This window comes from Pelodiscus sinensis, chromosome 14 (genome assembly GCF_052426305.1).
Source record: "Pelodiscus sinensis isolate ZL-2025 chromosome 14, ASM5242630v1, whole genome shotgun sequence".
Lineage (NCBI taxonomy): Eukaryota > Metazoa > Chordata > Testudines > Trionychidae > Pelodiscus > Pelodiscus sinensis.
Window position 1 is genome coordinate 19727869 of NC_143065.1, and position 23485 is coordinate 19751353.

Consider the following 23485-nt stretch of genomic DNA (forward strand, 5'->3'; position numbering starts at 1 on the left):
CAGGACTAGTAACTGTATACAAATTTATGGGACCACAGGAAACTTGGCCACATCCCTGATAAGTGGACATTGGCTAAGTAAAATCATGCCAGATCACAGATTTGAAAGTGCCAGAACAGAGAGTGCCAGACCAGAGAGATTCAACCTATAGTACTTTGCTCTCCAGCTCCTCTCAATTTGGGGATTTAAGGCTACTTTGTGCTACTCCTTTATTTTTGCTGAACTGGTCAAGTATGGATACCCCTTGCATAAAAGAAACTTCTGATGACACAGAGCTCTTTAATAGCTCCTATGCCATCCTCCTCTTAGTGGCTTAAGGGAAGAAGTTGTGTGTGGGGGAGGAGGGAGAGCTCATGTACACAGCTAACTCCTAGCTGCCATAAAGGCCATGTGGACAGTTGTCAAACAATGTCAAATAGAGAAAATGACAGGATATTATCTTAAACACAGGCATCCAGACTGATGCCTAACAATCTCATAAAGGCTTCTCAGAGTTATCTTTGTCCTTCCACTTGATCTGAACACAATTTGGCCAAAGCAGAGACTCTGAGCCTTAGGTAATACAGATATAGGTGGCTTATAATAGATAAAATAGGTATGATAGTTTATCAATTTGTAACAATCTGCTGAGAAAAATACCCGAGTACCTGGGAAACAAGCTAAGTCTTTATCCCTCAACCACTAAGCAAAAGGGTGAAGCTGCAAACCTTGTTATATTCCTGAATGATTCCAGACATATGTGTGAAAAGACACTATGCTGTGGGGATTCAATCCAGTCTGTATCAAATTGCATTTCAGCCTACTGTATTTGAAAGACAAGAAGCAGGAGTTGAATTGGATGGTGACAAAAAGTGATACCATTTCGAAATCAAGCCACCAATCAAACCCTGCCAACTTGAGGTGCTAAATAAGGGTATGTCTATATAGCAAAGTTTTTTCAAAATAACAGCCCTTATTTTGAAATAACTTTCATAGAGTCTACACAGCCAAACAGCTAGTTTGAAATAAATTTGAAATAACAGAGGGTATGTCTACACTACCCCGCTAGTTCGAACTAGTGGGGTAATGTATGCATACCGAACTTGCTAATGAAGCCCGGGATTTGAATTTCCTGGGCTTCATTAGCATAAAGCCGGCGCCGCCATTTTTAAAAGCCGGCTAGTGCGAACCCCGTGCCGCGCGGCTACACGCGGCATTGGCTAGATAGTTCGAACTACGTAGCCATTCCGTTCCACGAGGAGTACAGATAGTTCGGAATGGCTACGTAGTTCGAACTATCTAGCCCGTGCCGCGCGGCTACACACTAGCTGGCTTTTAAAAATGGCGGCGCCGGCTTTATGCTAATGAAGCCCGGGAAATTCAAATCCCGGGCTTCATTAGCAAGTTCGGTATGCATACATTACCCCGCTAGTTTGAACTAGCGGGGTAGTGTAGACATACCCAGAGTGCTTAGTCTATGAGGAATAATGCCAAATTCGAAATAGCTATTTTGAAATAAGTGCTGTGTAGACACTTATTTCGAAATAGGAGGCCTCCAGCCTTCCCAGGGTGCCCTGGTGGCCACTCCAGCCTTAACCAAAAACACTTCTCTCCCTTTCCCCTCCCCGGAGCCCTTAAAGGGGTAGACTCTGGCCACAGTGCCTGTGCCAGCTCCAAGCCTGCCAGCCCAAATCCAGCAGTCACTGTCCCTGACCGAGTGGCCCCAAAACATGAGCCAGCAAGCCACTGGCAGCCAGCCCTCCACCACTCCCCAGGAGCAGTCTGCCAGATCCCAGGATCCTGACAGGGCCCGGAGAAGACAGGTGCTTTTCTGGTCCAGGGTGACATCATGGACCATATTCAGGTTTGGAGGGGATGCCCCCAATGTCCATGATCTCTGCACTAGATGGAGGAATGCAGCCGTCTATGGCAGAATAGCTGCCAGCCTGGCCACCAAAGGCCACATGTGAACCCAGGAGCAGGTTTGCATGAAAATCAAGTTGGTCCAGTGAGACCCTCAACCCTGAGCTTCCCCTCCCCCTTCTTCTCCTTGCTTCCCCCTTCCCTCTCCCCTCTCCCACCTCTCTTCTCCCACCTCTTTTCCCTAGTCTCACCAGAGTTTCATTCCCTCCCCCTCTAGTTTTGTTAAATAAAGAGAGTTTGTGTTCATTAAAATACATGTATTTTATTTGACATGAGGAAGTGGGGTTAGGGATGGGTAAGTGAAAGGATGTAAGGGAGGAATGAAGCACAAGCCCCTAGTGGGGCAGACCAGGGAGGTTCTTAGTGCTCCTCAGGGTGGAAGCTCTCCCACAGAGCCTCCTGGATACTGACAGCCCCCTGATGGACCTCCCAGATGGCAGCCTGCAGAAAGTGCAGCCAGGCTCGCAGCAATGCATCCAAGAGAAACACCAGGGTGCCCAGGGGCAACGCTGGCTCCATGTTGCCGAGTGCTGTGGTGTCCTGAGTGAGGGCAACCAGAGCACACAGAGACAAAATGCTTTGCTGTCCCTCATCGAGGTAGACAAGCAAGCAGGGAAACCTGAGAACTGGCTGTCTGAGGGGGAAGAAGGGCGCCTTTAAGCACAGACCTCAGATAGCCTCAGGCAGCAGCCCCACATAGTAAGTCCTGACCTGGTGCCCTGCTGGAACTGGTTCCGGCCGGCCTTAAATGAGGTTCAGAGTCCACTCAGTGTGGATGCGCTATTTTGAAATAGCAAAATGCTATTTCAAAATGCATTTTGTGTGTAAAAGCGTTATTTCGAAATAAGCTATTTTGAAATAACTATTTTGAAATAAGATATTTCGAAATAACTCTGTGGTGTAGACATACCCTAAGATTTCCGAATGGGACGTGGCACACAGCAGGTTGCACAGACATTCAGACTGTGCATGCATACTCTGTTGCTCCTGAATAACCTCCAGAGTTCCACTGGACTGCTCAGACTTAAGCTTCCTCTTGCTAGGGCTTGCATGTCTACCAGGGTTCTTCTGGGGTCCTTGGAAATGTCCCCATGTCAGTGGCTTTCAGAAACCCTTCTGTTGTGATGTCTCTCTGTGATGGAATGTGCCCCTGTATTCACACCTCATGCACTATTTTAATAATCTTTGTACAAATATGCCTTGTAAGGTATCATTTGAAAACAAGTAACTCATTGGTCAATAATATCATGGTGAAATGTATGTAACAACACTATATGAACATAAGCTGAAAGCATGACTGAAGTGTGTTTCCCATATAGTCTGGGGAGTAGGTAAACCTTTTCCTCAAAGACAAAGGATAAGTTTGTGCCTGGCAAGGCATCATCAAAGCTGATGGGACATCACCTATCAAATGGCTTTTATTTGATCAGAAAAGGGTTCAGAAACAAACAGATCTGCCTCTTGCCAAACAGCTTTGCAAATTTCCCCCCACCAGACTTGCACATCTCCTAGTTCTCAGCTGGGGATCCCTCTCAAGAAAATGCATTTCAAAGGGTGACTGAACTATAAAAGTGAAGAGCAAAAACACCTCAGGTTATCTCACTCTCACTCCCTGTATATCTCCCTATTTGCACCTAAAAAAACAACAGAAACAGTCGGTGGACTTTGGGGGAAGGTTCCAGACCTGAAGATTTTGGTCAGTAATATTGGTGAAAGGATGTGATAAAGACTTTAGTTTAAATCAAGTGTAGTTAATTAAGTTAGGCGGTATAAAGCATTTTTCTTTTATTTTTCTTATATACCACATTTATGCCCATTTCTTGTACACACTTAACTTCCCATCTTCTTTTGTTAATAAATATGTTTTATTGTAAAATCCAGTCTAGTGTGTTTAAGTTAAATTATCTGGGTAACTCCATTTAAGGTGGCAAGTTGTTATGCACCATTCACTTTGAGGGACAATGGGCCTGATATATCTGGACAGTCCACAAGATCAGTGAAACGGCACCGATGATGCATTTTTGGGGGGGAAATCCAGGACTGGGAGTGTGCTGGAGTTGCTCGGTAGTGGTAACCACGGCTGGTGAGCATCTGAGTGTGACCAGAGTGTGGCTGGCAGTTCTGCAGTTACACACCAACACTCAGGGCACATGAATGCTGGTGGCTGTTTGTGAGTGATCCAGGCTGGGAGCTAGAGAGTCAGACATTGCAGAGCATCCCAGGTGACAGGGCTAGGGATGACATAGCATCTAGCTGGTCTGGAAAACATCATTAATGTCATATTCACAGAGTCGATTGTGCAGATTTTCCTAAAATCCCCTTTCCTGCTTGTGTTCACCGATCAGCAGTGAAATAGTAACAAAGCTGATGTTTAAATGCTCATTTTAAAGTGTTTACACCTCTTAAGATGCATCATCTCTTAAGAGATCATCTTCACCTCTTAGCACTATTGTTTCAGATGAGACAGTCTCAGAAAAACAACATTGTAATGATTGACGCTTGGGTTCATTTTTCATAGTTATCTCCACAACTATAAAGAGTAGAGACCTAGCTGTTTCAAAATAAAATCTGAGATTCTGCAGCTTCCAAAGCAAACCTGAAGTGCTGTGAGCCCAGCCCAATATTACTCCAAATACGTATATACATGCAGATATACATCAAAATTAAAATGTAAATGGCCTACTCTCTGCATTTTGTCATTCATCATGTGTTGGTATACAGATATTTTAAATTATCCTGCTCCATGCCAGCTTTAAGTTCAGATTTCTGTACATACCTATTTCAAGGGATACTAAACTTACCTATAAAAATACTCCTTATAGTTTTGCATAGGTTTTTTTTCTGTCATATGTATTTTTAATCACTCCTTACAGGAATTAATCATTTAAAAAAGCAAAAAAATGTTGCTTTTATACTCTCTAACTAAGCAATAAACATTATCTGAACCATGAAAGATAGATTTGTTTGTCAGGTACTAGTTCTGTATTTTTTGTGCATACAGGAATGCAAAACAGAGTCCTCAGTGCCAATTTGATTGCTTTTTAATTATGAAGCAGTCATAGGATTAATTAAAAAAACATAATCAGAACCCATTTTCAACTATTTAAAATCATATTCAGTGAGATTATATCTGAAGCTTTACTTATTAAATGTCAATTAATAATTTAGTGCCATTTAGCTGAGATTTGAAAATACTTTAATATTTCAGAAAAAGAGGTAGTACAATTAGAAGCACTGGCTGAATCTATTTCTGATGTTTATAGAATGGCTTCTGTTAATTGCAATTTCTGGGGACAACCACAACTTTGAGAGCCTACATAGCCTATCACTGTCTTCAATGTCTTTTCCCTTGCCTCTCTGTCTTAATTTGTGTATCTGTGACAGGGCGGGACCCGCATACCCCAGGGAAGCAGGCCCACCCCGCACTGACCCCGCAATTGCCCTGTCGCTAATGGGGGCAGCACAGGGCTCGTTAACAGCGTGCGCGCAGTGTAGCGCGGCGGCGGCTCAGCTGAGCGGCGGAACAGATGGAGCCGCAAGGAAACGGCCGGCGGGTGGCGAGGGGGGGGGGCGGGACCGCAGGAGTTGGCGCTGGTCGACGCCAGTGATGTCAGACGTCCCCGGCGCGTCCGCGGGAGGTTTAAATGGCGCGACGGAGGAGCCAGGGTGGGAAGGAGGAGGACAGGGAGGAGCAAGAGCGGAGAGGAGGGGAGCTTAGGAGAATCCAAGACAGACGAAGGCGGGTTGGAAGTAGCCCAGGGCAGGGCAAGGAGCCGGTGCACCGGTGGGTTTAGGGTCTTTACCCCTCCGGTGGGACAGGTCCTTGAGATCCTGTCCTTAGGGCCCTGGGCTGGGGTCCGGGAGAGAGGGTGGGCCCGGACCCCCCTCCCTGCACTTCCGTGGCTGTAAGCACACCGACACGGAGAAAGGGGACTGGGACTGGGGACAAAAAGGGGAAGAAAAGGAGGGGGAGCAGCACGAACCCCCACAGTATCTCTTTTAGTTTAAGAATGCTAAACTCCAAATCAGCCCAATACAGTATTGATTTTGTCCGTCCCTTCTCAGATAATGGTTCTCATCTAAAGTACACTGAAGTCAAGAAAGTCTTTTCATTGATGGCTTTGGATCGCACCCAACACTTTCTTTACCCCAAATTCTGTAGCAGAACTCAGATTATGCTGTCATTTGCTTTAACCAAGATGCCTTATTTTTACAAAACAAATATTCTGTGGATGTAATATTTAACTTTTGAAATAAATGCTTCATCAAAATGCTGTTATTCTGAAACAATGAAAAATATAAAATTCAGGTGAATTCTAATTCTATATCTGCTTTGATGATGATTAAGTACTAGGACAGAGATAAAAAGAAGTAGCATATAATAGTTAAGAGTGATTCCCCCTTCCCAAGAACTAGATCACAGATATCCACTATGATTTCAGTTCATTCTATTTCACAGTCTCCGTTAGTTGTATTATACAGATACTGAACAGGCTAGGAAGTGGACAGATAAGGTGATGGCTCTGGAGACAGAGGAGTATGTTTCTATGATGACTCTGTGGGTGTGGCTTGAAAGTTCTGTTAACTTCTGCCATATTTCTGACACCAGGCAAGAGAAGTCCAGAGTAAGTGTACCATACATGCTTTTCTTTGCTGGTACGAATAAGAAAATGGACCTAGCAGCTCAGAGCCCATATTGTTAATACTGTTCTAGTAGTCAATGTGGCACCAAAAACAGCCTCTGTTAGGAAAAAAATATATTTAAAATGTTCTTCTAACATCATTAATCTTTTTAAGATTCCTCCCCACTAACCAATCCTGTATATTAGAGCCACAGTGTCATCACAAGACAGATACATTTATTAATCCTAGAGGATTAATAAGAATACAACATCTTATCCAATTAGGTATAAAAATAGTTATTCACTTTAAAGGTGTATAGAATGATAAAACAACACAGAAACAACTGTATAAGACAAAATGGAATATTTAGCCCTATGATGCCAGTTCTCTTCAGCTTTCTAAGAGTCAGTAGAAAGAACTGTCAGTTTAACCATATAATGAATCCCAAGCTAACTCAGTTCATCCAGTGAGGCTCTTGCACTGAAAAGATAAAATAATAGCATATTTATGAATTATATTAGTGGGGCATATTTTAGAAGAGACCTGATGGTAGGAAGATATTAAGAAGCAAGATTCAAAGCTGCAGACACAAACTGTAAAGCTATCTTAAACCAAATCTGAAAGTCTGTTGAGTTATTATCAGTGCTTCTTTTGGAGTTTCACTATTGATTCTTTGTCAGTAGACGGCTCCCACAGTCCTAAATATATGTATTTTCATTATTCATGCATCCTCAGTTTGGCAGAAATAAAAATGAAAATTTGAATGCCTTCCTGAGTAAAAGATTTTTCTAAGTATTCACTTTCTTCCCCCATACCTGCAAAGCAGAGATTATAAACAGAAAAAAAGACTGCTATTTTTTAAAAGAATGTGCAGTTGAACTCAAAGAGCTCATATGGATGGCAATGATCTCTGGAAGTCTGAAAGCTTATTTATTACTGCTAATTACACTGAATTGAATGCTATCTTGATTGATACAGGAATGTCTTTTTCATCTGCACCCGGGGCATTGAGAAGCAATCTCTGGTTATAGATAATTCTGGATATGATAATATTCCAAAAATGAATCTAGCTCTCAAAATCTTCCAGCACTTATTTTACACAGTAGCATTCTAGACAAGATTTCTAGTAGAAAAAGCTCTTCTTCCAAAGTTGGCACATTCAGTTCTTTATATTGGGGCCATCTATTTTTCCTCTCTTTAAATTCTGTGCATCCTGTCAAGTAATTAAACTGAGATCCATTTATCTTCTCCAGCAGTGGAAGAATGGATGACATTTTGACGTTTGGGTAAGTTATGAGATCAAGTATTTCTCTGGCAGCACCCTTGGAGTTCAAGGTCAAGGGACTGAATTGGACTAGGTTGAACACAGCAGCTGTAATAGTGAATTTTAATTACAGTATCAGTTTTTCAAGACTCTTCTTCCTCAAAAGCATATTTTCTGTAGTAGCTAAGCTTCTAGTGCTAGGCCAAACAGAAGTCATTCAAAATCACAGACATTCAAGGAACTGAAAATGTGTTGTTTTTTAAAAGAATAAACAATACATCTTTGCATTTAAGCTTCATAGTGCTTAGCTTCCAAAAGCTTTACAGAAACATTAATGAATTAATCCTTACAGAACTCATATGAGTTGTGTAAGAAGTATTTATCTATTCAGCCATCAGTATCTGAGCTGTGATTAGAACTCGAGTCCCACTCCCGTGTTCATTCCTCAAACAAACCACAATGCCACTCTATGCGCAGGGAGCCCTTACAACAAGGACAAATGGACAGGACAGCAAATGCCAACCAGATCCTTATCAGTAATGTAAACAAAAAAGGCCGAAACTCGAAGGGAGTGCTACACTGCAACTATTTTACTAAATCTGCCCATTTTTTGTCAATCCTGCCTCCTTGTTGGCTGGTCCTCTTAGATTCACCTACTCCTGGTTGCTCCAGACACAGAAACTTTTCAACCCTCTGTTTCATAAAAACATCCCATTAGTTCATTAGTCCACTAACACCTATCCTTAAATCTACACCTAACATAAATATGACCTGCTCAGATCCTCAGCAGATTTAAATTGGAATAGCGCCATTGACTCAATATAATTTTTACATTTTCTTCTTAGCGCAGTTTGTGTGATTCCCTGGAATACAATACTTTGTAATAATAAATAATCATGATAATGAAAAACACTAATTCAGACTGACACAGTTTACAAATCATTCATCTGTTTACGTACTATGTTTATCTTTGTAATTCATATTTTACAGTTACAATTTAGCTTGCAAATAACTTTATCAACACTGAATTTTTCCCACCATCTAAGTAATAATTTATTATAAATGTGAGCAAATCAAATGCATGAAGGCATGTGAAACCTAACAAGCTATTCACCGGACTGATCTGGCTTTAAGAAATTTGGCACAAATTACTATTTAAGGCATCTATTCTGATAAGCATTTTATTGTTTGGGTTTCTTTTGGCTTCCATAGAAGTGATATTGTGTCAGGCCACGAAGGAACCTAAAGAAAGGCGATTTACTCATTACTAAGAACAAATTGTCCTTGCTGAAGTACTGTGACTATCAGAGTTTAATGACTATATTTCATTAGAACAATAGAATTGTCTCACAAAAGTGAAACTCATAGGGGCTGTAGATAGAGCTTAAAAGCCTGCCCATGATGGTGGAACTCACTGCCAGATCATCTTAGACTCACTACAAATCTTGGTATCTTCAATAAAAGAATGTAACACACACACTGCTTTGACCTAGCTTTCCTCAAATAATAATTTGCTCAATAAAGACATAAGCCATTTTTATGCTGCAATAGACCCAGACAAACAGTGCAGACTTAAAGAGGAGATAAACAGGACTGTTATACTGAAAAGACTCCCAAAAGCAAGATCGACGTTTTAGTCTTCATGAGATTACTGTCAGTTCTCTACATTAATTGCCAACTGCCTGCCATGATAAGTGAGGATAATGTACCAGCTATTTTTCCTTTTTAAGAAAACTACATTTTTGTCAAGTATTGAAGTTAAAAGGTGATCTTTATTTTCTCCTTGTACCACAACTGTGACAGCAACAGCTGTCTGAATGCTCTTAAAGCACTTTTTATTTTCACAGATCATCCAAATTTCAGGTGCATTTTCATACACAGAAACGTTGATTTTGTACCACCTTATACTAACTTGCCAAACAATACAAGCTAAACAAAGTAGCGACATTTTAAGTTTGAGTAATAAAAAAGGTATCGTTCAGTAAGCTAGATTTTGTAGGAAAATGAAGTGATCTGATCCTCTGGAATCAAGTTACCTGTCTTTTACTCTTGCTTGCACCCAAGCTTACATAAACACACTATCATATTGTTTACTTCAATTTAAATATGTATACACTGGTATACAAAAGAAAATGGGGCCTCTGTTGTGCTAAACAGTGTATAAACACGTAGCAAGGTAGGCCTTAGCCCGAAGAGTCTAAGGCTATGTTTAGACTGCAGGCGTCTTTTGAAAGAAGCTTTTCCGGAAAAGATCTTCTGGAAAAGTTTATTTAAAAAGAGAGCATCCACACAGCAAAAGTGCAATGAAAAAGTAATGTGCTTTTTCGAAATATAGTGTCCACATTGATTGGACGCTATCTCATATTTACATTGTGATTAGTCTGGACAGAGTGGCCACCAGGGCACCTATGTTATTTCCTGGAGACCTCATCTTTTGAAAGAATTCCCTATTCTGCATCCACCCATACCTTTTTCCAAAAAAGCTTTTTTGGAAAAAGGCTCCTTCTTTGTAGAATGAGGTTAACTGCTGTTGGAAAAAACCCTCTGTTCTTTCCACTTTCTGTGAAAAGAATGCAATAGCAGTGTGGACGCAAGTACAGGCAGTCCCCAGGTTACATGGATCCGACTTACATCGGATCCCTACTTACAAACGGGGTGAGGCAACCCCGCACTAGCTGCTTCCCCCCAGCAGACCAGGGAGACGCGAAGCTAGCGCCCTGCCCCCAGCAGACCAGGGAGACATGGAGCGGCTTTTCTCAGCAGACACCTCAGCTTGAGAACAAAGGACTGAGGGTATGTCTACACCAGCCATCCTAGTTTGAACTAGGGTAGTTAATGTAGGCAACCGGAGTTGCAAATGAAGCCCGGGATTTGAATTTCCCAGGCTTCATTTGCATATTGCCGGGCGCCGCCATTTTTAAATGTCCGCTAGTTCGGACTCCGTGCCTGCGGCTACACGCGGCATGAACTAGGTAGTTCGGATTAGGCTTACTATTCCGAACTACCAGTACACCTCGTTCTCCTTTTGTGCTTCTGTTAATTGGATCTAAAGCAATTCCCTTTGATCATGTCAGAAATCAGCTACTACCCCTCTTTGACTTGAAAGAGTTCAGAGGGAAACGTAACAGCAGACTGAAGACTAGCATGAGTGTAAGAGGTACTATTTAGATTCTAATCATGATGGTAAATCCTTGCATGTTCATGGAAAAAGAAGATAATTGAGTCTTAAATCAAAGCCACAGTTGTAGGCAGATGAGGAGTAAGGACAACATGTGCCTTCAGTTTGGGTGAGGTTTAGTATCTGGGATATCAGTGAGTGTGTGTCTAGACTACAGTGTTTTTTGGAAAAAACTTCCCCTGCATCTAGACTGCTGCCACAACCTTTCGAAAGTAAAACAAAAGAATGTGGCAATTTTTTCGACCGCGGAAAACCTTGTTTCACAAGGAATAATGCCTTTTTTCAAAAGTGCTCTTTTGAAAAAAGGCGCTATGTAATGCAAACTGTGCTTTTTCGAAAGGGAGCATCCAGACTCTCTGGCTGCTCTCTTTCAAAAAAGCGGCTTCCTTTTTCAAAAATACTGGTTGTAAACTAGGTGCTCTTTTTTGAAAGAGGCTTTTTCGAAAGTATCTTTTGAAAAAGTCTCTTTTGAAAGAGGCTTGCAGTCTAGACATTGCCCAAGTGAGCCACAGACAGGGAACTGTTGTTGTACCTAGAAATTACTGCAGATGTCCTCAAACTGGTAGGAAAGGGGCATGGAATGTATTTCCTTTGTGCATGAGAAACTTTTATGGAACAAAATCTTACTGCACACATTCAGAATTGGGTGTCTGGAAAGCAGCAGCATTTGGCTAGGCCCCCAGCTCTGAAGGCAGCAACGCCATCACCAGCAGCAGAGAAGTAAGGGTGGCAATACCATCCCATGCCTCCCTTACAAAAGCACTATCACTGGCAGTGGTGCTGTTGCCCAAGCTGGGTGCCCAGCCAGCAGCTACAGCTCTCTGCTGTACCTTTAGAGCTGGGTGGCCCGACATCAATGGCTGCTGGCTAAGCACCAATAGGGTGTGAGAGAGCTGGGGTGCAAACTCCTAAAGACACAAAGAAGGGGGAGTGATCAAATGAGTTTGAGAACTACTCAACTATAAAAGGACAATGTTCAGGCAATGCTCATTTCTGGCACAGTGCTCAGCAGTGAGATGAAAGCCTCAACACCCTTTGACAGTCAGCTCTACTAAACAGAATCATGCCTGATTAAGAAGCAAAATGAATTACATAATTCCTTTCTTCCCTGTTGGAAAGCAAAAATGGGTCAGATTTGATGATATGATCCCTCTTGACTGTGTGTTTCATAGGCACCGAAAACTACCTCTAAGTTTATACAATATTAGATCAGTGCACACATTTTATAGGAAGGCAAATATGTCAAGGTATACTGATTTTCAGTTTACCAATAATGAGCTTAGATGTGCTATAATATATTCAACAAATGCCACCTTTATATATGTAATAACTTGACCTAGTGAGGTGTAGAATTATTGGACTCAGAGTGATGTATAAAAATTGTGTAGGGTGCGCACTATTTTGGGATACTTCAGGTGTCCCCAAATAGCTATTCCATATCTTAACAGCATGCCCATTATTTCAAAATCTCTTTCAAAATAACGGATGCACTATTCTGATGTCCCTGTAAACCTCGTTCCATTAGAAGACAAGTGATGAATTGTAGTGGAGTTTATCGGAACTGGGTATGTTATACACACCTCAAACAATATTTACAGAAAACAGCACTATTGTTTCTTTGTTAGTTTGTTATACCTTATTTTTGCTGTTAGGAAAAAACAACCCCCTTCTTTCCATTAATTGTTCTATAAAGTGGCAAAAACCAAAGAGTACTCAATAAATAACACTTATCACTCATGTGATTTGGAAGTCTTAGAGATAATCATGTTAGTCTGTACCTTTAAAAGCAATGAGTAGTCCTGTGGCACCTGAGGATATGTCTAGACAGTAGCATTATTTCAGAATAACCGACATTATTTTAAAATAACAGTGTGCATCTACACAGCAAGCCATTATTTTGGAATAATGTTGAGCTGAAGGACTTCTTACTCCAACTCCTATAACCCTAATTTCACGAGGATTAAGGGAAGTCAAAGGAAAAGTTTTCTTCCTTCAATTCCCTGCTGTGTAGACAGCTCCAAAAGCCGAATTAAGGTATTTCGACTTCGGCTATGCAATTGACATAGCTGAAGTTACATATTTTAATTCGACTTCTGACCTGCAGTATAGATATGCCCTTGGAGACTAAAAAATATATAGCATCATGATTTAGAAAGAAAATACGTTTTGGAGATCTTAGTTGCATTTTTCCTTTTATGGATGTTTATTTAATTATCTATCTATCATCAGGATGCACAAAACATATTCCACCATATAAACATTTTGTGCTTTCAAATGTTATGCCATTTCAATTAACCACAAATGATTTATACAAAAGACCGGGGCATATTTCCATAGGCAAATAAAAATCCCATGTGCCACTGGGTTGTAAGTATGGCATAGGTAGGGAAGCACAAGAAGCATTAACATATATAAATGGAAATTTCCCTGCAACTGGCACGCTACTGTGGCATTTTGTTCACACTCAGAAATAAATCATAGAGTTATGTAAAGATTATGCTGTGTCGAAGAAAAAAGTTTGTGTAACATAAAATACATTCAAGCTTGTAGTCTGCAAATTAAACCTCCTAAAACTTCTGTCCTTGTTGCTAAAATGTTAATGTATTGATGGTATACACATGAAGATTAAATTATATAGTCCTTATACGATTAATTCTTAACCTATTCATAAGGAAATAAGAGTTATCATACCAGATCAGACCTACAGTCTATCTAGTATCAAGTTTCTGATGTTAGCTAAAACCAGATGTTTCAGAGGAAGGTGCTAAAACCTCTGGAGACATTTATGGGATCACCTGCCTGCTGCCTATGGCACGTGTCTTCTTCATGTTCTGTAAAGTTGCCAAAGGAGCATATACATGTTAACTATTTCAGATTTTGCAGCAAAAGTCATTTTCAAAGAAGGCTGACCGTTTCCACAGTCCATTTTAATATTTTTTTCTTTTGGTATTTATTTGTTTTCTTCCGGGCTTTGTCTCCTTTTTCACATCTGCCACATGTATGGTAAGCAGAGAAGGATTAGGGGGTTTGTGGGATGTGGACCAAAGTAAGAGAGGCCCTTCCTCCCTTCTACCTGCAAACCACTCTACCCCCCTTTTCCATGTGCTCTTGATGGGGAGGCTGAAGTAGAGGCCGAGGGGTTTGCCCCACCTGCCTGACACTCCTTCCAGGGAGTGGGATCAGAGTGTGGCGGCATCACCTCTGGAGAGAAGGGCAGGCGGAGTGGATTGAGATGCTGGGCACTCATTTTCCTGGGGGGCCCCAACTGGCTGGGGCCACTGGGCACAACTCAGTTGGCCCAAAGCTAATACTTCACTGATGGCCAGCACTGTTTCCCCTTATAGCAAACGGAAGGACTGAGTTACTGTGTATTTTATAATAAAATAGAAACATTTTATACAAAATAAAAGGTGTGTTTATAATTCGGTTTGCCTTCTTTCTCCATTGGTGAAGTCCTCATTATAGACTGCTTGGATGTGGAATACAACGTAGAAAAGAATGCCAGGCTTCTCCTAACTGTTGCACCTTTGCTTTGTTAACCTACATTATTTAAAACTGCCATCATACGTATTTATCATCCCTTTCAATGGCTGCCATTGATTTTGATTCTTTTGATCTAATATGTATCAATTCTCAGCAAACTGGGACGCATGCTAATAGTACCTCCATGATCAGCTTGCAATGTGAGCTTGCAAACTGATTTTTCATTTCAACCTGAGATAACATCCCCTCCCTTCCCAATCCCACAGACCAACCAACCCTCTCTTCCCACCACGGTAAAAGAATGTTAAGGTTGCAAAAATTAAGTACACAAAAGTTGGGAAATGTCTGAATTAAAGTTGCCCATGCAAAGTTAATTTGACCTTTTTCTGCATTATGATCGTCTTTGGTTATATAGTAACATGCTATTTTTTCACAGGAACCCAAAACCTCTGGGATTTTTCTATTTATATCTTTTCAGGCATTAACTTTTGGGGTCGAATCATGTAGTGTGGGGTTTTCAAAGACACTAATGGCAGTGATATGCCTCACTCCCAATAATTTTCACAGTCATTTGTGCCTTTGAAAAGCTACCTAGTAATGGTCATCTTTATCTGACTTAGTGCAGAATACCCATGACCTCTCTATTCACATTTGTACATGATACAAGTCAGAGTTTCACACAATCTGAGTATTCAATGCATGTGGTAAATTAACAGAGGGCTAATTCCTTTTGAAAGTTAAATCTTTAACTCTCAAGATTTTTCTTCATTTATATCAATATAATGGTTTTATCTGCTGAAGAGTGGTGTGATTTGAAATCATGACTCCAGACTAGCTCCCTGGGTTTAGTTAATTATTACAACTGCAACCTCAGGAATTTCCATGTACTCCTTGTGGTGTCAGTGAATAAAGAGATGGAAAGGCCTTCTGGCCACTACACCCCTACTGGACATTCAGGAAAGAAAATGGGTGTTACTGATAAGGAGTAAGTCCTGCTACTGGGGTTAGAAAGAGCATCCTTCATACTATGAGGGCAGAGGACTGGACTTGATGACCTCTGGAGGTCCTTTCCAGTTCTAGTAGTCTGTGATCAACAAGCTGGGATTGTTTAACTGAAATAAAAGTCTTTAGTTGTTTGGAAAGCAAGAGAGAACTGTTAAAGCATGGACTAAACATGTGGAGTACCAGGAGTTAAACTGCTCAACAGCAGCAATCAGGGAACGTAAAGGACAGTGGCATTTGCATTTGTGAATGCATTCTTTTCTGTTTTGTTATCAAGGACTGTAATTTTCTGACTACCAGCTCAAACTCACAAAAATTAATTAGGATTCTAAGTAGATTGTAGACCGAGTCAATTGGAATGGGTTGGAATTTTTACATGTTGATTACAGTTATTTTCCTTAGGGAGGAAAAAAGGAATAAGGGGTCTGATTCTGATTCCACAGTGGTTTTATACTGCTGTAACTTAACAGACTTCTATGTTAGTTTCCTCTCTATATTTTTGTTAGTCTCTTAGGGTACGTCTACACCAGCAGGGCTAAAGCTGAATTAAGATACGCAACATCAGCTATGTCAATTGCGTATCTTAAGTCTAAGTAGCATCATTTGGCTTTTGAAGGTGTCTACACAGCAGGAAGCCAAAGGAAGAACTCTTCCTTTGATTTCCCTTACTGCTCATGAAATGAGGGTTACTATGAGTTGGAATAAAATGTCCTCATGCTTGACATTATTTCAAAATAAAGGCTTGTAGTGTAGACTTGCACTGTTATTTCGGAATAATGTTGCTGTGTAGATGTACTCTAAGGGGCCACTGGGCTACTCATTGACTTCTGTGAAGTTAACCATGATTCAGACCAGTGTAAAGGAAGAATTAGGCTGATGTCTACTGCAGAAATGACAATTATTTGTGTTATTAACACTTCAGGCAGATGAATGAATGTAGAGGTGTGATATAGGTTTTTTAAAGAAGAGAATTCAACCTCATGAAGTTACTGACTTGGCTGCTTACTGAGGAAGTTTTAGCATGGAAAAAAACCCAGATAATTCATTTTTGGGTTTGTATCCTGTTATCCATGGGCACTGGGTGAAAGCATAGCTGGAGAAGGCAAGCCTCAGCCCCTCCCCTTTTTCCTGAGACCCTGCCCACTCCCAGGAGATCCTTCCTGGCCACATGGAGAGCCAGGGCTACTGCTTCACCGCTCCATCCCTTCCTGGTGGCTGCGGGGAGTCATGCTGCCGTGCTGCAGTCCCAGTCTTTCCTGGTGGCTGGGCTACTGAGCTGGGCTGCCACATCATGGTCCTAGCCTTCACCAGCGATGGCCCTTAGCCTTAGACAGTCGGGTGGGTAGGCAGTTTTGGCTACATTACCCTGCCTAAATTACCGACTGCCCATCCTTTTACCCTAAAGGCTAAGAAAACTAGGGATTCTGATTTTCTGGCAGATACTATTTACTGCAAAACTATCCTTAAACTAGTTGCTTCTGCACCTCCTTCCCGCGCTTCTTGAGGCAATTCGCAATCTTACAAAACATAAGAAACTCAACTTAAGCCACTAAAATTCTGATATATTCAGGCCCATTGAAGCCTTGTGTTCTTTTCCTAGTAATTTAAGTTGGTGAGGAATGGGGATGTGAACCTATAAACAATCTACTTTAGTGATTATGTGGTTATATAAAGGATTAGTATTTGCTATTATAACATTTGTTATATTTTCATATTTTCTTAATTTACTAAATTATTAATGTTTTTCACATACATTTACCAAACATATCTGTTAACATCAAATAATAAGGTAATACCAGATGAGGCTAGACTAGACTAGAACTATAGTAAAAACATAAAACCTTGCCTGAAATAAATATTTTTCTTTCAGTTATACTTTCTAAACTAACCAGGAGGTTCAATTTACTTTTCAGAATCTTTAATTGCCTTTAAAATATAACAGTTAAGTACATCATATACTGTGACATACAGCGATCCTGCTAAGAAATAGATAGATACTGATATACTCCTTACTAGACTCAAACAGGTAATGCACTGTACTAAGTGGTCCTATACTCTCACTGATGTAATTGCCAGAAAAATGCTGCACCCAGAAAGCATTTTTTTCCCCAGGAAAAAAGTTAGCATGCTGGCAGATTGGGATTTCCTATGCCTTACCACCATTCCAAGAATGCCATTTTCTATAACAAAAAACAGGACTATATAGCACTTTAAAGACTAACAAGTGCTACATAGTCCTGTTTTTGTTTCAGCTACACCAGACTAACACAGCTACATTTCTATCATATTCTATAAGATGTTCTTCTTAGCAGGATGTCTGATATAGTCCTAAGTAGGTAAGTTCAGGCTTTATTATTGTGTCAAAGTTACTTATACATTTAGGGTGTGTCTAGACTACATGCCTCCTTCGACGGAGGCATGTAGATTAGCCAGATCGGAAGAGGGAAATGAAGCCGCGATTAAAATAATCGCGGCTTCATTTAAATTTAAATGGCTGCCCCGATCTGCCGATCAGCTGTTTGTCGGCAGATCGGGGCACTCTGGACACGACGCGCCGACAAAGAAGCCTTTCTTCATTGGCACAGGTAAGCCTCGTGAAACCAGGTTTACCTGTGCCGATGAAGAAAGGCTTCTTTGTCGGCGCATCGCGCCCAGACTGCCCCGATCTGCCGACAAACAGCTGATCGGCAGATCGGGGCAGCCATTTAAATTTAAATGAAGCCGCGATTATTTTAATCGCGGAATCATTTCCCTCTTCCGATCTGGCTAATCTACATGCCTCCGTCGAAGGAGGCATGTAGTCTAGACACACCCTTGGGGAATACCCAAATATCTGCATTTTACAAACTAAAAGATTCTGGCTGAATCTAGGATTACAGGAGGGAAGGTGTAAAGGCAGTGAAAAACTAGGCACAGGTGAGACACCAAAGGAAATTAATAAGCAGCAGGTTTAAAACATAAGGAAGTATTTCTTCACACAACACACAACCCATGAAACTCCTCACCAGAGGATGTTGTGAAGACCAGGAATTTAACAGGATTAAAAAAAAACCTAGATAAATGGAGGAAAGGTGCACAAATGGCTATTAGCCAGGATGGGTAGGTACGGTGTTCCTAGCCTGTTTGTCAGAAGCTCGGAATGGGTGACAGGGAATAGATCACTGGATGATTAATTGTTCTGTTTATTTCCTCTGTTGGATATGGCATTGGCCACTATCAGAAGACAGGACACAGGGTTAGACAGACCTTTGGTCTGACTTAGAATGGCCATTCTTATGTTCCTACAACATAGCCAAAGTTTAACCCCTAATCTTACTATATATTTTAGAAATGTGTCTGTTTGTTTGTCCATCCATCTGTGAGTCCATTTGTCCAAGAACTGCTCCTACATTGTAAGAGCACCAGATTGGGTATGCAGCTTACTTTTATCCTAACTTAAAGCAAGGTCAGGTTTGGTTGTGTCAGTACAATGAGATGCACCTAGAATTCAAATGTTTCTCATAAAATGGAAAGGGAGGGGTCTGGTAGGAGAGAGTTATAGTGTAGAATGATCACAGAGACAGCAAGGGACCAGAGATGGATAACAGGACAGCTATCACTCCATTGGGATAAGAGAGGGCCAGAGTGGATTAAGGGGCAGCTATCTGCTTGTCGGGGGGCTCGCCCCTGTCTTGGGGTTGCCACCCCCATCCGGGGCCTAATTCGGCCTGTCTGGGCCTACCCCTCAAAGTATAATACCCCTTTCTTAGGGGAAATACGGCCCACTGGCCTAGTTCCCAAGTACGATGCCCCTCCTTTAGGGGAAAGATGGCCCACTGGCCTAGTCCACAGTTCAGTGCCCCCGTGTTAGGGGAAATACGGCCTCCCGGCCTAGTCCACAGTTTGTAGGCCCAGAGGCCTAGTCCACAGTCCAGTGTTTGTTACCCCGGTCCCCACTTGCCAGGGCCTTGGGCAGCAGGGGTAGGGGGGCCCGGGCCCTCCCTCTCCACCGGGCCCCGACCCAGGGCCCTAGTAGTGGCGGGCGGTTCCCACCACTGGCTTGGCGGGGGCTCCTCCCCTCAATGCCCCGAGCTCTCAGGGGCTTCTACAGCTCCCTGCCCTGGGTTGCTTCCTACCCCCTGCTCGCAGCCTGCTGCGGTCCCACCTGTTGACGTCAGTCAACGGGCTGTAGTGGTCCTCCCCCTGGCAGCCGCAGAGTTGGCGGAGTCCGGTCCGGTGCTCGGGTCGCGGGGGGTCGGTCGGCAGCGCCGGCGTTGGGGCCGAGCCCGGCAGAGGCCCGGCAGCAGCCCGCTCAGCTCCCTGGGCGACTCACTCTCTGGCCAGGGGTTGCTAGCTCCAGCTCGGGTCACAGTCTGCCCCTTATGAGCAGGCCAGCAGCCTTTTGTACCTTGGCTCCCTTTGGAGCATGCCCGGTAGGGCTGCGTGGGTGGGGCCTTCTCCGCCCCGGGCCCCAGGTGGTTTCCCTGAGCTTGAGTGCGGGGCGGGGCCGCCCCGTCACACTGCTATATATTTGTGAGTGTGTCTGTCCCCCAGCCAGAGGGCATACACCGCCTCCACCTGCCCCCGGCTGTGCCTACTGCAGGTGCATTGGCCATGGACAGGAATGTCTCACTTGGCCCAAAGCTCTGTGGTGACAGAGGGCTGGAGTTGTCTTCTCTCCCCAGGGCAGCCTGCATACTGAACACCTCATTCCTAGCTTCACCCCAGACAAATGATATAATTGAAGAAAAATAAAGCCTATTTGAGTTAAGGATCCAAGCAACATCCAATAAATCTTCTCGTTTATTATATATTTGAGAGAGTTTGACCATCTCTGTGTGACTCTGTCTGTTTCTCTGTTCAAGAACTTCTCCTAAACTGTAAGAGCTACAACAACCAAATTCAGTATATGGCTTCCTCTTATCATAACAAGCATATAGCAAGGTCAGGGGCTGGGTGTGCCAGGAACCTGGGTTGTGCCTGGAATGGCATTGTTTCTCATAAAACCATACAGAAAAGAGACAGATAGGTGAAAGGGGCTGGCTGGAGGTGCAGTATCCCACTCCAGGACTGCCCCAACCCTGAGCCTCGCCCCCCCCCAAACCCTTTAGAGGGGTGGGGAGAGCTGATTCATATGGGAGCAAGGAGAAACTGCAGTTAGCTATTTCTCTCACTCTAGCTGGGGCGCGCAGGGCCTGCTGGAGCTGCAGCAGCTATGGAGAGGTGCTTCTCACCTGGCACCATGCTGCTGCCATGAGAGAGGTCTGGGGTTTGTCCTCTCTCCTCAAGGCAGCCTGCACACTTGACTCCTCATCCCAAGCCCCAGCTAAGAGCTATGATTTAAATGAAGAAAAACAAAAAAAATAATTCAGTTAAGGACCCAAGTAACACTGGGTAAATCTTCTAGCATTAAACTATAAATAAACCTTTGAATACTAAACACAATGAGACATCTTTTATTAGCACAATACAAACTAAAGCCAAGAAATTCTTTTATCTTTCTCTCTGAAGAGTGTGAAGCAGATGGCAATAGCTTAGGAAAAATTAAAATGTAGACAAAGTTTATGACCATGGACAGATTTTTTGAACTTGATTTGCAATGAAAGGAAGTTCTGAAATTAGGTAATGAGCAGTTCTAGTCAATGGGTCCTTTTCAAAACAGTGTAACACTTTTTTCTCTGGTAGGGTTTGATTTGTTGTTTATTTATTAAAATACTTTTATTCTTATGCATTAGTCTAATGCTTGCCACCCTATCCAAACACAAAGATTAAAATTCAAACAAATAGAACACTGGATATTAGAAATATGATATGCTTTCCATATGCATCATATTAATGAATGAGGTGAGACAAATACATATAAAAAATCTGTGTTGAGAGCCTAAATGTAGTGCATAGTAATATTTTCAAAGCATCCCAAACGGCATACATGGATTCTTTTCTTCACACATTAAAATCCATTCCCTTATCAGCTGCTGAAAATATCTGGTCCATTATTGAAATGTTACTACCTAAATTAGGGCAACCATTTCTACATTTAAGTGTTCCAGTTGGCATGGAGAACAGTTGCTTAAGTGCTCATTTAGACTGGATAACTTAGCTTTAGTTCTTCAACTTTGAATTTGATCTCTTTAGCTCTTTGTGACAAAATATACATAGGGTGAGTCTTCCCCATGAGCCTGTGTGAAGACAGTTTCACATGAGCTGCCAGGGAGTTCCCTGAAGAAGTGTATGATAATATATTTTCCTTGTCAAGATCAAGTTTTTCGGGCATTATCACTTGGCCTCCTTTTGATCCTTTATTACTTATGTTGAGTGGATTCTTGTTCAGCAAATGAATTAAATACAAATTTTTTCAATGGCAAAAGCAGTGGTCTGGAATCTAACTGCTTTTGACTTGCAATGAAAGTTAGGTACCTACCTGCCATCTGTGTTACTGAAAATCTACCGCTAAATGTCATTACATGAAGTCTCTTTCTGCTGTGCATTGCACAGGAAAACAAATGTTTAGAAGAAAATTAAGAAGAATTTATAATCACAACGGCTGTAATTATTTTAATTAATTTGTCTCAGCTCAATAAACAAAACAGATCAGTTTGCTACTGGGTTTGTCTTTGGACTGACTCCCTTCCTTATGTGAGGGAGTCATAACATAACCAAGATTTCAATATTTATGTAGTCAGTCCCACCAATGATTTGCTAATTAATGCCTTATAGAAATGTGTGATGTATACAGTGAATATTTACAGATCAAATAATCTCACTAAATAGCATAATGTCACAAAGTTTTCCAAAAATCTGTTGCACGTCTATACTCACAAATAAAATTTTTCATCCCATACTGGATTCAAGTTGCCAAAGATAGTTTTAGTTCTCCGTTTGGTTTTGCCAACCTGTACAGTAACGTAAGGATCACTTGAGCCTGTTTTATCCTTTGCTTGTAAACCTTGAGCACAAACCACTGCAAGAAAAATGAAACAAACAGGTTTTACCACACAGCATTCGTTACGTAGAACCACATGCAACAGTGCCTAAAAAAAGGGGAAAAAATCATTATATGGAGTCGTGAAAATAAAGGATAACAGGAAATCAAGGAGAGGGCTGGAGAGAATATCATTTCAACTTCAGTTATCTGGGGACTTGATGCAAAAATTACTGGGTGTGTTCCATGACCTCTGTTATGCAGAAGGTTAAACCAGATGATTTGTAATAACCCCCTTTGGTCATAAAATCTATAAATCTAGCTAATGTGCAATAAGAGAGAGTTACTCACCCTGTGCAGTAACGTCTGTTCTTCGAGATGTGTGTCCCTGTGGGTGCTCCACTCGAGGTGCTGCGTCCATCCCGGCACCGCAAAATGGAGAAACTTCCACAGCAGTAGCCCTGCTGGCCCGCGCATGCGCTTCTGTTGCCTCGCGCCGTTACAGCTGAGCGCGGGCCGGCTCGTCAGTTTCCTCCCAACCGGAAGTATCTGAAAGAGATAAACAGAAGCTCCGAAGCAGGGAGGAGGGTGGGTCGTGGAGCACCCACGGGGACACACATCTCGAAGAACAGACGTTACTGCACAGGGTGAGTAACTCTCTCTTTTTTGTCGAGTAGTGTCCCCGAGGGTGCTCCACTCAAGGTGAATACAGAGCAGTGGTCAAGCACTATTGGCGTGCTTCGGACTTATGATCTCTGTGCTGTGGCCAAGACTGCTTGCGCCACCGCTGAATCATTCCTCAATATTTTCGCAAGAGCATAATGCTTGGCAAAGGTGAGCAAAGATGACCAGGTTGCTGCACGGCATATGTCCTGTAAGGGTACCCCTCTAAGGTACGTAGTAGATGTGGCCATGCCTCTGGTGGAATGAGCGCAAGGTTGTCCTGGTAAGGGTTTGTGTCGTAGGGCATAACAACGTGAGATACAGGAGGTGATCAAATTGGAAATACGTTGTGTGGAGAGCTGTTGACCCTTGGAGCGCTCCGCCGTAGCTATAAAAAGGTACCGAGACTTTCTGAAGGCGCATGTTCTATGCAGGTAGAAGGTCAGTGCTCGTCTAACATCGAGGGTAT

General features: G+C 42.2%; 1 protein-coding gene across 1 annotated transcript in view; it reads right to left on the reverse strand.

Annotated features, from left to right (window-relative positions):
• UNC13C (unc-13 homolog C) overlaps window positions 1-23485 on the reverse strand; it is a 435134-nt gene that overhangs the window by 257562 nt on the left and 154087 nt on the right. Inside the window, exon 8 of the mRNA XM_075897272.2 lies at window positions 22251-22392. Coding sequence (XP_075753387.2) covers window positions 22251-22392 — 142 coding nt within the window. The remainder of the gene's footprint in view (window positions 1-22250; window positions 22393-23485) is intronic.